The 13,969-nt window shown below is 43.2% G+C and overlaps 1 protein-coding gene across 2 annotated transcripts; it reads left to right on the top strand.

Annotated features, from left to right (window-relative positions):
- Positions 1-541: 541 nt before the first annotated feature.
- Positions 542-12,362, top strand: ERICH5 (glutamate rich 5). 2 transcript variants are annotated; one of them, XM_048068749.2, is made up of 4 exons: positions 542-693; positions 4,600-5,022; positions 6,979-7,095; positions 9,615-12,362. In XM_048068749.2, the coding sequence occupies exons 1-4, from the start codon at positions 624-626 to the stop codon at positions 9,635-9,637; spliced, it is 633 nt and encodes a 210-aa protein (XP_047924706.1). In that variant the 5' UTR covers positions 542-623; the 3' UTR covers positions 9,638-12,362. The 2 variants fall into 2 exon arrangements, with proteins under 2 accessions (XP_047924706.1, XP_066846716.1); XM_066990615.1 differs by lacking the exon at positions 9,615-12,362 and adding an exon at positions 8,362-9,255.
- Positions 12,363-13,969: the final 1,607 nt, after the last annotated feature.

Raw genomic sequence — 13,969 nt, forward strand, 5'->3', positions numbered from 1 at the left:
TGTGCGGGTGACGGAGCCCTGGCACAGGCTGCCCAGAGGCTGTGGGGTCTCCTCCTTGGAGCCCTTCAGAAGCCGCCTGGACGTGGTCCTGGGCACCCTGCTCTGGGTGTCCCTGCTTGGGCACGGGTGGCACCGGGTGGCTCCAGAGGGCCCTGCCGGCCTCAGGCACTCTGGGATCTGCAATTTATGGATCTCTCCTACATCAGCACGGTCTCTAAGTCTGTCTGACATCCCTGCCAAGACCCTGGACCCTCCCACCTGGCAGATGGGTCCCCGTATGAATTTGCTAGCCCGGCTCAAAGTGTGCTAGCAAGTTTTAGAGGCACAGGATTAAATCCGGCAGACCTCCAGCTGCTGTCACTCGGGAAAAATCGCTAAGGGAAGGAATCCCTGCGCTTAAACCTCCCCGCTATCCCCGGCATCTCAGCCACAGCCTGCAGAGGTACTGCTGCAAGCCCGCAAGTCCCAGCGACCTCCTCACCCCCCCGGCTCCATCTCCCTGCTCTGCCCAGCGGCAATTTCAGCCCCTCCTCGCCCTGTCCCCCCCCCCCCCCCCCCCCCGGCCCCAGCACCCAGCCCCAGCACCGCCCGCCCCCTTGGAGCTGGGAAGAGGCTCCAGCGCCATGGGCTGCTCCAGCAGCGCCCGCAGCCGGCCCCAGGAGCACCCCCCTGGCACCGGGGAGCCTCTGCGGGGTGAGCTGGGCTGGGGGAGAAGGTGGGGGGCAATAGGGGCAAGGGGCATGGGGGTATTGGTCTCTGGGGCATGGGATGCTCATCGTTTCCCACAGGTGCTGTGGAAAACCCGAGGGGCTCTTGGCTCCCCGCGGTGCAGAGCACCGCGGGGAGCCAAGAGCCCCTCGGGTTTTCCATAACACCTTACAAAAATTCCATAATCCCTCGCAAATCCCATGTTTGGGATCTCTTCCTCCCCCTTATAATAACAAGGGGGTTGGGGAGCTCTCACTCTAAGAACCCAGTCACTGCAGATAGCGATACCGAGCTCTCCGAAAGGGTACGTCCTGAAGACAGACGCACAGAGGTTGTTTGCTTTTCATTTCGCTGCGTTTCTTTCCTGTATTCTCGAGTTTATCCTTCCGTTGCTGTTATTCTGGCTGCAGCATCCAAGTTTTCCTCGTGTATTTATTTTCTCTTTCCTCCCTCGCAGTGTCACGGCTTGTAGTGATTGCAGGGGTGCTAGCAGGTTGTATGGGGTGAGTGCTGTGTGTGCCACTACAGGGACAGCATACAGGCAGCCTCACGGAAAGTATCAGCAGAAGTCTCTTCGTATTGTACCTGCTGTCTTGTTCGCCTGGTCAGTGTACCAAATTCCTCTGCCTTTTTGTCCTCTAGCTGAATGATATTAATGCTTTGTGCAGGAATGCTGAAGGGCTCAGGGAAACAACTGAAGTTATTTGTTCTGAGTATCTCAGGAATTCTGTCTGAAGTCTTTTTCATGTTAGTGTAATTATTTAAAGTCCTGAGTACATAAGCTAATGTCATGATAACATATAATTAATTGCAATTGCATCTGAAATACTTCCATTAATTGGACTCTTACCAGCCAGATATGTTAGTTGTTTTCTGATTTAAATTACTGGGAGACGAGAATTTGAAATAAACTTCTCTAAATGTGCCAATGGAAAAAATGTATTTAATTTCATTCTATTGATGTATAACTCAGAAAAATTTGAGGCTCTTTCAAAAGGAAAGAAAGAAGGCAAAGGTTAAAATATTGTACCTGTGGTCCACTTAAATTCAATGTGCTTTTCACTGCTCCTCCAGCTGAAATTGTCTACAACAGGGAAAATAAAAAATATAAATAATGAACAAAAGAAAAACTATAGTTTATTAAAAACAAAACAAAAAACAAAACAAAAAAAAAAAGCAAACAATAAGGCATCCTAAGAATGTTGACTGCCACACAATTTTCATTCTTGTTGCAGATGAAGGTATTGAACAGATTACCAGGAGGTTCATTTTTTCCGTATTAGAGAATTCTTTGCATTTAATTGAGAGCAAAAGAATGCTTCAAGGCTTCCCAGCAGTGCAAGTCTCACATTGCATGGGAGTATTTTATAATCCAATTTATAAAAAATATCTTGATGAAGAGAGGACCAGCTGATGTTTATAGGAGCTGCAGGAAATTCCCAGTAATTTTTTACTGGTTTTGTGGAGTTAAGTTTCTGGTACTGGTAGAAACAGCGAGTTTTCATGTCTCGTTTATTTCTGCCTGTGGGTTTTCTATGCTACCCGTCCACCTGTACTAAGCAAGATGAAGGCATGAGAAGTGTCTAAAGGGATAAAAAATAACACGTGAAAAGATCAAGCCTCTTGTCTGTTGGCATAGGTAGTCACTGCTTAGGGTAGCCAAGGTGAGACTCTTCAAGGTGTGTGACTCTTACAAGGTGCTGGGAAGCCAGAAGCCATCAGGACTTGAACAGTGGATGGACACTTGTGCTCCCACTGATCCCTTTGGGAAATAAAGGGCCATAAGCCTGAAATCACCAGAACTCTGTGCACAGAAGGAGCCTTTCTTGTGAAACACTGTGCACAGGCTCGTGCCAAGTCCAAGATTTATTTACTGTTACTTTGACTAGCTATCTGTTTGCAGAAAGTGATTCCACATTGACTTTCATGTTAGGGAAAGGAGTACCTGGCTGATAAGGTGTGATAGAGATCTTGAGAAGGTAAACGGGGTAACACATTTGCTGTATCCTATATCACAAGAGATGTGTCATTTGATGAAATTACTTGTAGCAGGCTTAAACAGAGCAGCAATGTGCTTTGTGAAACCCTCCACCCACAGAGACAGGTTGACTTACGAGACAGAGGCTTATGCAGCTCATCCTACCTCCTTTTCTTTGTGTTGTTTTATACCGTGTATAACCGTACCTCTACACAGCCACAAATCTGAGGTGTGTAAACGGGCCTTTCATTGACTTTGTGTGCTTCTCGTGCCTTTAAGAGGTGTTGAAAACCCTGTCTACTCCTTTCTTTAAACCACAACCTCAAATTCTTAGAATTTTCACATTTTGTTTTTAAAACATTACCGGGTGGAAAAAATCACACGGAGGAGTTAAGCTGACAGGTTTAGCTATTGCCTGATCGTGCTGTAACATGCATAATCCCCATGCAATACTATAAGCAGACCATAATAAAATTCATGGCAATACCCTAATAACATTTCCAACAAATGCATTGAAGACCTGGGGTTTTACCCTGTGGCTGTTAGCCTTGCTGACACCCAGCTGGCACACAGATTAATTACATTGGCAGTAATGAGGACTAAGACCACAAAAGCAGCTCAATGCCTGCTCCCCTCTGGCTGCTGCTGTAGGTGCCGAATGGTCAGAAAGGGGTATCTGAAGTCACGTCTCCCTGACAGGCTGCGATGCTCTGAATTTTGAGCGGAGGGAGATGCCCAGACCCGGCTGGAGCTGCTGTTAGCGACTTGCTCCCTGCTACGTGTCCCGCCAGTGGTGCTGGATAGCTGCTTGCTCACAGCACTGGCTGTGAATTTTGGGGGGCCTTGAATCACCTGCATGTCCCATGTGAAGCCAAATGCCTCATCTGAGCTCAGGAGGCTGCTGAGAAAGCAAAGCACCTGAAATGCCTGCTGGCCACTGCCCAGCATGAGGCCTGGTTCCTTTCCATATTTTTTTCAGGCTGAACCTCCCAGGATATGAACCCTTGGATGGTTTTACCGTTCCCATGTAAAATGAAATTTTACATGTCCCATGGACAAAGTTGCTTCCTGTCTATCTCGACACCTCAGGTTCCCTGTTCTTGCCCTTCCCCTGGCTCAGCCATCCTCCTCTGTGTCTACAGGCACACACTAACTGGATGGTGCTCCCTGTGGACCTGTTTTGCCTGAATGCCTCAAAAGAACTGTGAATTTATCTTAAAAACAACAGTATTCAAGCAGCCTTTTCAAGAGTGAGATGCATTACTTTTTTTTTTCCACTGTTTTCACCTGTGTATATGAAAAATCATACAGTTCTGCTCAGTCTTTGATACTACGATAATAATTTTCCCAGAAAATGCAACTCATACAGATCTTGTAATTATTACATAAACAAATTTTGTGCATGACCTCCCAGTGTTTCCATCCTGACATTCCTTCTGACAAGGTTAAGTACAAGCTCGTGTCAAACTGAATTTAGTCAGGAAGGGATTAAATCAGTCTGATAGGTAGGTATAGCTCAATTTAAGGCTTCAACTTTTATCATTAAATACCTGTCAGAGTAATTTTGCCATGTCTTTGTTCATAAATTCTGTCTGCCAGAAAGGCCCATTGCTTTAAGTGAGTTGATGAGAGATGAAGGGAGCAGAAGTTTTATTGAGGTGAGCCTTCCTGTTGTTGAATGGTTTGTTGGAAAAAGAATACGAATGGTAGCTTAATATTAAAAAACAAACAAACAAACAGACCATCCTGCAGGAGCAGCAGCCCCGGTGAGCAAGTATTGTCTGTAGGTGTGAGCTCTTTGACAGGTAGTGCTTGTGCGGCCCAGTCCCCAGTGAGTCTAGTCCTCATCTAACCTAAATGGCCACTCGTCCGTTATCTGTAACTCTCTTTCTTCTCCTTGCCGTGACTGACAGCATCACCAGGTGAGAACACCCCCACCGCAGACGACTACGAGACCATAGCTGACCAAACCCTGCTGGGCCCGGCGGAGGAGGTGAGTCTCGCCTCGGAGGAGACCAACCCGGGCGAGCGCCTGCCAGGGGACGAAGCTGCGGCTGTGAGCCCAGCCGAGGAGGAGAAGATCGGTTCGGTCAGGGACAGGGAGGAGCCGGAGGGCAAGGAGCCGCTGCCTGCGGGGTCGGAGGAGAGCTCTGAGCTGCCGTCTGCGTGGCGAGAGGAGACCACAGGGCCTTCACCACCACCGGCGCCGGGAGAAGATGCTGGGTCACTGCCACCAGGCCCGGCGGAGGACAGTGGGCTGGTAGAGGGCAGTGACAGCTCTGTAGTGGAAATCCTCAACAAAGTGCATGTTACTGAAGAGGACCACTTCATTGAGGGTAATATTTGTGCTTTTGTAAATTCGGGAGACCAAACTCTGCCTCCAGAGACACGCTGGGGAGTCCCTTTGAGTTTAGGGAGAGCCTCATGTGAGCTTCTGAGTCAGAATTTGGCCCACAGAGTCTGTACAATGTAGAGCATAATAAGGCATGGGTGGGGAAGCCTCAGACTCGCAAGTCCAAGCTGTAATAAATCCAATCAGCATTTCCAATCATTATCTCTGCTATTTCATTTCACACCCTTTGTGTTCTTAGTGGGTAAGATGCCCCACCGTATCCCTCATTTAAATGTTGTGTTTCTGTGTAGCTCAGACAGTGCTTCATATTTGCAGAGCCCAAAGGCTCTATCCCTTAGTTACCTGTGTTAACTGTAACGTCCCTATGCACATGAAGTTGGGGGCTGGACGTCTATCTGTAGAGGAAAAAGCAGTTCTTAGATGCGCCCTTGGCATATCCAGTCTGTCCTAAACAAGCTAATAAGCAAGCAGAATAGAGACAGGATTGGAGGGACATGGGGCTGGGCTTTCCAAAGATCCTTGGAGATGACTAGCTAGGGACGAAGGCTGCGTGCCCGAGGCAGAAGGGATCTCCACTGCACCAGGCAGCTGTCAGAGGGACCTTTAGCAGGAGGTGTGCCCATTGCCAGAGACTGCAGGCTGTACTCTACTTTGGGTTAATGCCCCCAGGACATGTGCCTCTTACTGCACATGCAGAAGGTGAACACCTCACAGGAGGAGTCAGCTTTCTCCTAAATGGTACAAAGCAGCTCAGTGAGGAATTGGATACTTCCCTGGGGAGCAGTTCTTCAGGGAATATGCAGGTGAAGCACATGAGAGGTATTTCTCTGCAGGGAAACATAGTATCAGCAGCCTTCCTCACTCCACATTTGCCCTGAAGAAGTCCAAAATGCAGAAGGACTGCTCTATGGGAAGCCCAGAGCCCATCGCATGCACTGCCTCTTAACTCCATGGCTTTGCTGTGCACGTGTGTGAACTGGGTACATAAATCTGACTCTGCATCCCAGTAGCTGAGGATGGGTATTGGCTTGTCCTCTCCCACGTCTCTTTGTAAAAGAATTTTGAGGTTCTCTTCTAGATAAAATGGAGATCTATCGCTTGGAATAAAGTCTTGTTTTATACAAGCAGTAAATGACTCACCTGCAAAACACTTAGTTGCACCTGGCTGAAAACTCCAGTGTCGTTTATCACCATCTATAAGCTTTGTGGTGCAGCACTGGGGGCAGAACAGCACCCCCTGAATGGTGTAGTAGGACCTACTGTACATGAAAGCATGCTTACAACTGGACGTTTGCCTGGGGATCAGTTACTGGGTTTTGGCCACCGAGCTATCCATGCTGCTTGAAGGGCGAGCAAGCAATGTTTTTGGGGAAAAGAGTTTTCCTCTCATTTTTGTACCAAGGTAGAAATAATATTCCAGTGTCTTAACTTGCATGCATTTTCTTCCCATGAGGTATGTGATGAAGAACAGACTCTTCTTTCTTATGGTGTGGTGCATAAGGACTTTTGTTTTCCTTTACTAGCTATGTGAGTAGATTAATTATGTAGTAGCTTCCCTGCTGCAGTTTCAGCCAGAATGGCACGTTAATGTTTTGTTCCAATTGCAAATAAAACTGCACACATGTAAAAAAAATAATCCATTACTTAGGAAAAATAATGTGAACAGAGATTGCGCTTATGATGTATATTGAATAGAGTGTCAAGGGCATTTTATGAAAGTGTCAGGAGGATTTCACAGGCATGAGGGATGTGTGTACCTGGATGATGGAAAACGATGGGGAGCATCCTGGTTGATCCATTCAGCTGATACCTCCACACAGTGCCCCTGTAAAGGGCACTGGAGAGCTGGCGGAGCAAAATCAGGTTTGCAGGAAGGAGCTGGGGCCCGCGGTGCTTTTTCAGTGGATCCTAATTTGATCTCCATGGTTACTGTTCCCAGGTGAGACGGGAGAACAGGTGGAAACTGAGCTGCTCAGTGAGATAGTAAGTGGAGGGCCTGAAACAAAAGAAGAAGAAACAGGAGAAGCTGTGGATGGTGCAGCAGCAACAGAGATAGGTATGTTGACAGAGGAGGGAAGGACTGCATGGGTTATTGTTTAGGAGACAGAAAAGCTCTGATGTCCTCAGTGAACATGTCTTGTCACCTCCATCCTGGGGTACAGCTGCTGCTTTTTGCAGTTTAATACAAGAAAGAAGGAGAGTCATAAATATTTTTATCCATGTTAAGAGATGTTTTTGCTTTTTGCTAAAGATGACGCCACTTTTTTCATGGGCCATCTTTTTATAACACGTGAGATACATTTTCACTGTTTGGAAAGAATGCTAGACTGTAACATGCAGTCTTGGAAAACAGAAACCAATGTTAAAATCATGACTCTGCTCATTATTATTTGCCAAGCTTGTTTTTATGGGTTAATGCCTTAACACCGCTGTGTGATTTCCATCCTGTGCTGGACATTCATTTTAGATCCCCTTGTTCTCACTACTAGCTGAAATCAGCAGTGTAGCACTGGGGTGAAAGCACATTGCACAGTAAATGCAGTCACATGGTGGGAAGGAAAAAACACCAGGTAAATAAATTGCCTTTGGAGAATTATAACACCAGCTAAGAGAAGAAGGTGAGGGAACAGGACTAACCCTCCATCAGACTTAGAAATTACGTTCACATTTCCATCATCACAGTCTTTCGGCAAAAGTTATTTCTTCTTCCTCAATATTCACTGAGTAACCTACACTCAGAAGTGTTGCTGGGCAGGTCCAGGAATGTGCATTTGAAAGGGCTTTGCAGGCCAACTTCTGTGGCTGGTGGAGAAAGACAGGTTCTTCTCCAAGTGGGAAGACCCAAATATCTGCAGCAGTTGTGCTGACTGTAGCAACCCAGCACATTCCACCTGCTACAGGATTCAGGAAAACATTTTTCAGCATGAACATCACAGCCTGAGAGACCAGTAGGTTGATGTCCCCAGCATACGTGCCTTTATGACCTTCTGATTATTCAAGTAGAATTAGATAAGCAGTGACTAAAAAAATGCACTCACCTACTTGTTACTTCTCATCTATTTAAAAGTTTATCACTGGTATGTTTTTACATTTTTAAGCTGGCCTGTAGAAAAAAAGCTATTTTTGGCTGTTTGCAGCTATGTTCTTGCAGTTCTTCATCTACGTTCTTGATCTTCGATTTTATGCCATATAGCTTTGCCTGTGAAGTCTGGAGAAGTTTATTCACTTGAATGGTTTTCAGTATCTTACCCCTAAACTTTTGCAAAGGGTCAGAATTATCTTTCTGTGCTGCGAGTTCAGCAAAGCACTTATTTGCTTCTAGGAAACCTCAGGAAAAAAAAAAAAAAAGAAACAAACAAACAAAACCACAACAGAATCCTGCTTCTGAAGAGTAAGTGATTTCATCACGCGATGATTACAGCTTTGATGAAATACTCCCTTTCTGCATTTACCTGCCCTGCCTGACAATATTATCCCCAACATTTCTAGAGAAGCAGAAAGAGCAGCCCTGCTCCTCTCTCTCTAACACATTTCAGAGGATAGGAGCATACTGGTGCAGACAGCTCAGTGAACAGCTGTGAGCGAGCAAAGCAAACGCTGTTAAGAACGGAACAGTGGGCATATAAATTTGGGATGCTGTTGCGTAAAGGAGCAATTCTTCCATCTTGAAAGGATATTGAAGGACTAAAACAAGGTTCTGGGCAGAGAAGCAAGATTGCTGAAGGGAATGGAAAAATTCTTGCTCTCAGAGAGATCAAAAGCCTTCAAAGTCTTGCCTCTGAGAGGAGATAACTGAAAGGATATGAGTTGATCACAGCACAAAATAAACAGTGCTCTAAAAGTAGTCGAGGCTCCTCACTGAACAAAGAAATGCTCAGTGACACTACGTGAATGTTGAGTTCAAAACCACTAAAAGGATTTGCAATATTCATACAAATTGTCAGCCTCTGTGTTGCAGCTGGACCCTTCTCTCCTGTCACCTGCAGTTCCCTGCAAAACTCCACCTTCCCTGTGTTCTCTCCCCAGCCTCATGGCAGTACCACCTTCCATTACAAGAACCCCAAGTCCCATGTTCCCATCCTATCCTTGCAGGGTCTTTGTAAGAAAAACTTGTTCTTATGTTTAAATATAATCTCTCATATTTGAATTCGTGCCCGTTGCCTCTTGTTCTTACAAGCCTGCTTTAAGTTTAATGTCTGTGAGATCTCTGCTTGTGTCAAGTATGACCGAAACTACCTAGTGATTTCAAAAATTGTTAAGAGAAAAGGCAGCAGGGTGGGAAGGAGCATAAAATCATCCCAGCATAACTGGATTTCACATAACGATGTTAATGCCTAAAAGAGGAAGACTGTATGAACGGGATGGGTGGGGGAAGAGGAAGCAGAGCCAGCAGCTGCTTGTGGCCGTTTCGAGTCCGCACAGAACACCCTTACAGATTTTGAAGAAAAGCACATAGCCCCTTCATGCTGTGGTACTTCCAGGGCACTTGCATACAGAATTCCTGTAGGATATGGTGAATATCAAGTTCTATTCTAAAGTAATTATTACGTTATTTTTCTTTTCCATGTGTTGCAGAAACAGCTAATAACAAGGAATAGAAGCTATGTCTGTATGAACATCCTCTTCGTGGGCCGGATCTTCTGTCCACATGAACATTTTTTAATCTTGTTAAGTTGGGAAAATAGAGCTTTTATAGAATGAACCACATATAAGAATAAGAGACATCAGAAAAACTTTTATATAATATATATATTTTTGAAGTCAAGCTGCCAAGACTTCAAGTATTTGGAATACCCGAACTCTCACCTCCCTGCCACAGAGTGCCTTCTGTACGCTGTTAGCACAGAGCAATAATTTTCTGACAGTAGTATAATAATTCAGTTTTCAATTAAGAATATGTCCAGGTTCATATAACCAACTTTAATTCTTTGAAGCCTTCAACCAGCATTATATAGGATAAAGGATACAGCGTAGCATTTTATTTTTTTTAATAGTAGTGTAAGTAGAAAGAAATGGAAGTCCTGGTCCTGAGAACTCCTGTACATGCAGGCAATTTTCTCTGAGTGCCTGGACTACCAGTTTATGGAGCTGCTAAAGTGTACAGCACATAGAGGACTGGAAACCCCAAATTGCCCATTTACTAAATGCAGAGGCTAGTTTTTCAGAAAATGGAAGACAGACAGGGTGCAACGTCCAGGAAGCAAGTAGGTGTCTTTTCCTAACTCTCCATTATTAAAAACATCTATTGAAAGGCTAGTAGTACAGTATACATAATAACTTCTGCATAACTGGAAGAAAAAAGTCATTTTGAACTAGGAGTAGGATGTTTTAGTCTTTTAAAGTCTGGCACACTTAAAATATAAATTCACAGTAGTTAAAACACATGGTGATTAATAAGCCATCTTTAGCCATGTAGCTCCTAATATACACTCGTGGCTTCTAAAATAGATTTCTAACTAGGGACATACGGAAGCCTGTTCCCCAAGGAGAAGTCATCTACTAGATTTCCCTGTAGAGCTGTCCTCCAGAAGAAACATGCATTCAGGGACTGCGTTATTTTCCAAAATGCAAAGTAATCATTTTGGAGCTGAAGCGGAATGACAAATCCTTCAGACTTCCTGTGGAAAAGGTGAATATAATTGATGTCATGGATCTGACAGAGAGTAGAAATTTGCTCTGACAGCGAATGTTGCAAAGGGACCATATATCTTTATTGGGGACTGTGTTTACAGGACTCTCTGGCATATGGAAGTAGACAGTGGAGAAAAGGTCAAGTATCTAAAAGGGGCAAGCACGTTAGTATTTTTATTAGCTTTATTGTACAAAAGGACTTCACAAAATATTTTATCGTCAGCAGCAAATTATGGAAATCACCTCTAAGCTGCACACGCACATCTGACTCCGGATGACTTTGGTTTGTCTTAAATAATCTTCATTGACAACCCTGGCCCACCAGCTTTTTTACTTTAGCTGATATTCCTTTGCTACATCACTGCATCTAAGGTTTTCTGCTTATCAGCAATCTTTTCAAGCTACAGCTATCTTGTCAACTTCAGTTAAGGTTGCCTTTCTGTAGGCAGCAGCATAAACTTCTGAAACCAAAATGCATACTTTCTTTTAAAGGACTTTTGGTAGGTGGATGTTGCAGTTTTATTTTTTTTTTATTTTTACTAGTCTTCTGTAATAAAAAAGTCAAAACAAGCAGCTGGTTCTATTGAAAATCTATTGACATTAAAGTGGAAATTAAAAATTCTAACAGAGGAGGTCAAACTTTTTGTCCACATCCCCAAATCTTTTGATGGCAAAAAGCCATGAGAGACATACATTTTAGAGAGCTGAGGAGCAGGGACACAGGATAAGGACTCCCTGGCATGATACAGGATGAGGCTGGACACGCAACTGTGGCCCAGGCTCTTTCACCTTCAGCTGTCCCAGTGGCTGCTTTCCTCCTGTAAGCCAAGAATTTGGTTCAGCCACCAGCACCTGTGTTGGCAAATACCTGCTCCAAACAGAGGAACTAAAAATCAGTGGGGCAGCCATGCTGACTACTTGCAAGTTGCATGTTAGATGAAGAGATGCAGTATGACCCATCACATTGAATGATTTAAAAGCATAAACCGATGGAAATTCCATGACAGAGACCAGTAACATTAACAGCAAAAGCAGAAATGGCACTTGGAAATAAAATATAAACATACAAGGGAGTCAAGATAACCTGCTCACCTCAGAACCACTCTTGCTGCCACTGTTGTTACAAAGAAGATAGGTGACAATATACAACTTTACCTCGCTGTTCAACTTTTTCAAGTCATTAAAAGCAATGCTAATTGGAAACAAGGAGTGTGAACCAGTTATGGCTCAAAAGGTCAGCCCTTCTCAGTCATCTTCAGTCCTTACGTATTTTGTGATTACAATAAATGAAAGCTATTTTACCTTCCCATAAAATGAAATATGCTTGATATTGTGCTAAACGTGATATGTTAATTGGATAAATTACCACAAAGTCAGCACTTGGATGCTAAACTTACGCTGAACCTCTCTGCCTTAAGAAAGACGACAATCACTGTCCCACTGGGGACTAGGGGCCTAGTATTCATGGTCTGTGAGCTACCAAAGCACGTACCATGCATAAAAGGTCAAAATACAGGCCGTCGTTTGCTTCCACAAACCTGTAGGTATCACAGAGATTGCCTAGGGCAGAAATTGGTCTGTGGATCAAAGAGCTTTCTCATTTAAAGTCTGAGAAAAAGATGTACTCTGATGTCTCTCCTTACATGATATACCTCCAGAGCTAGGACAATGTACCTTAGATTTATTTTTTTTTTAAATAACCAAAATAAAAACCCATTTCCAGAAATGTCTGTCAAAATCTAGACTATCTTCAGTCCTTAACTTCATCCAAGCTAGTAGTTATCCCATGCTGCAGAGAGTGGTGGGCAGGACTCTTGAAGTAAAAAGGTTTCAAGCTAACAAGAAAGTTCTGGTAAGAATTCTGTTTGAATTACCAAAACACATAGCCCTAGAGGAGGTTAATTTCGGACCCTATTGGCTCTACGCAGACAAACACGTGCAGTGTTAGGATCTCAGAAGATACTCAGCAATCTGGCTTGCTAGGGTTGGCTTTTTCACTGAATGCATAACTTCTCTCAGATAAAAACTGCAGCAAGAGCAAGGTGCTTGTAGCAAAAGATCAATGCAGTTTAAATTTTAAAAATTAAACTTTGAAGTAGTCTCTGGTTTAATAGAGAACAGTTTTATTAAAATTATGTACTGAACTTTATTTTTGTGTTGCTTAATCTGTAGACAAGATAATCATTAAGGAAAAAAATACTAAAGAAATACCTAATACCAAAATTAAGAATTGCTTTACATTTATGGAACCAGAATGGAACACAGGACCTGTTAGGTTTTGCTGTTTCTCTCTAAAGTTACATGCGATTGAAACAAATTTTAAACAGTGAAATTAGTATGTCACAGGCTGAACTGCAACTTCATACTTTTCATGCTTGCAGCTCAGTCCAAAAGCAAACCAAAAAAAAACCTGTTTAACCTAGTTCCAGTTTAAACAAGATTTCTTAAATATTTTATACTTTTCTAAACAGGAGATACTTCCACAATACTTGGTTTTCATATTGGAGAATTATGAGGCTTTGCCTTTTTGTTTAAAAAATAGAATCAAGAAATATAATTCTACTTAAAAAATTCAAAGTTTTAAACATGTCTGTAAAGTTGATTTTATGTTAAGAACTGCTGTTACAGTTATAAATAAAAGAGTTTCTCTCTGTTATTCAAGAATTTTTGTACCTGAAGAATACATATTTAGGTCTGAGACACTCAAGAAGCCATGCAACTGGACTTCAGTTAAAAGCTAAATGATCTTAGAGCTAAAAGTGAATTTTTAATTCCTGGCTGTTTGCAGAATTTTACTTACTGATGCAAACATTTTTAATGGAAATAGTGTACTGACTCTTACTAGTTGCATCCAGCACGCATTTTTTTTTGGGGGGTGCTTCACTTACATTTCACTCTCAGCCTATACCTTACTGGGGAACGTAGTGGTATATTCACACCCCTTTGTGAGAGTCAGCAGCAGGAAAAATAAAATAAGAGAAACAATTAACTAACTACATACATACTGCCACCTAGTGTTAGGTTTAAGATTGGCAGAGAAGCAGCATAGCACAAGTAAAGCAGGCAGGCATCACAGTAAAGAATGTTGTGAGAGGTAATAAGGGATAACTCTTGCTATTACTTAACACTAAACTTAGCTCATGTTCCAACACTATTGCAGTCTGCTGGGGAAAACAGTTCTGCTACAAAAAAAGTTAAAGTAATTATATGTGAGCAAAGCTGTAACAAAGAAACAAATATAAATTGGGAATCTGTTTAAATAATATAACTCCATTCAATGACATTCTTAATTATTCTTA

The sequence above is a fragment of the Anser cygnoides genome, chromosome 2 (genome assembly GCF_040182565.1).
Source record: "Anser cygnoides isolate HZ-2024a breed goose chromosome 2, Taihu_goose_T2T_genome, whole genome shotgun sequence".
Lineage (NCBI taxonomy): Eukaryota > Metazoa > Chordata > Aves > Anseriformes > Anatidae > Anser > Anser cygnoides.

Bases quoted from the DNA above. Each gene is read 5' to 3' on its own strand.
- ERICH5 (XM_066990615.1), top strand. From the start codon at position 624: ATGGGCTGCTCCAGCAGCGCCCGCAGCCGGCCCCAGGAGCACCCCCCT. The intron at 5,023-6,978 runs GTAATATTTGTG...TACTGTTCCCAG, and splicing joins AGAGGACCACTTCATTGAGG to GTGAGACGGGAGAACAGGTG. The intron at 7,096-8,361 runs GTATGTTGACAG...ATTTGCTTCTAG, and splicing joins TGCAGCAGCAACAGAGATAG to GAAACCTCAGGAAAAAAAAA.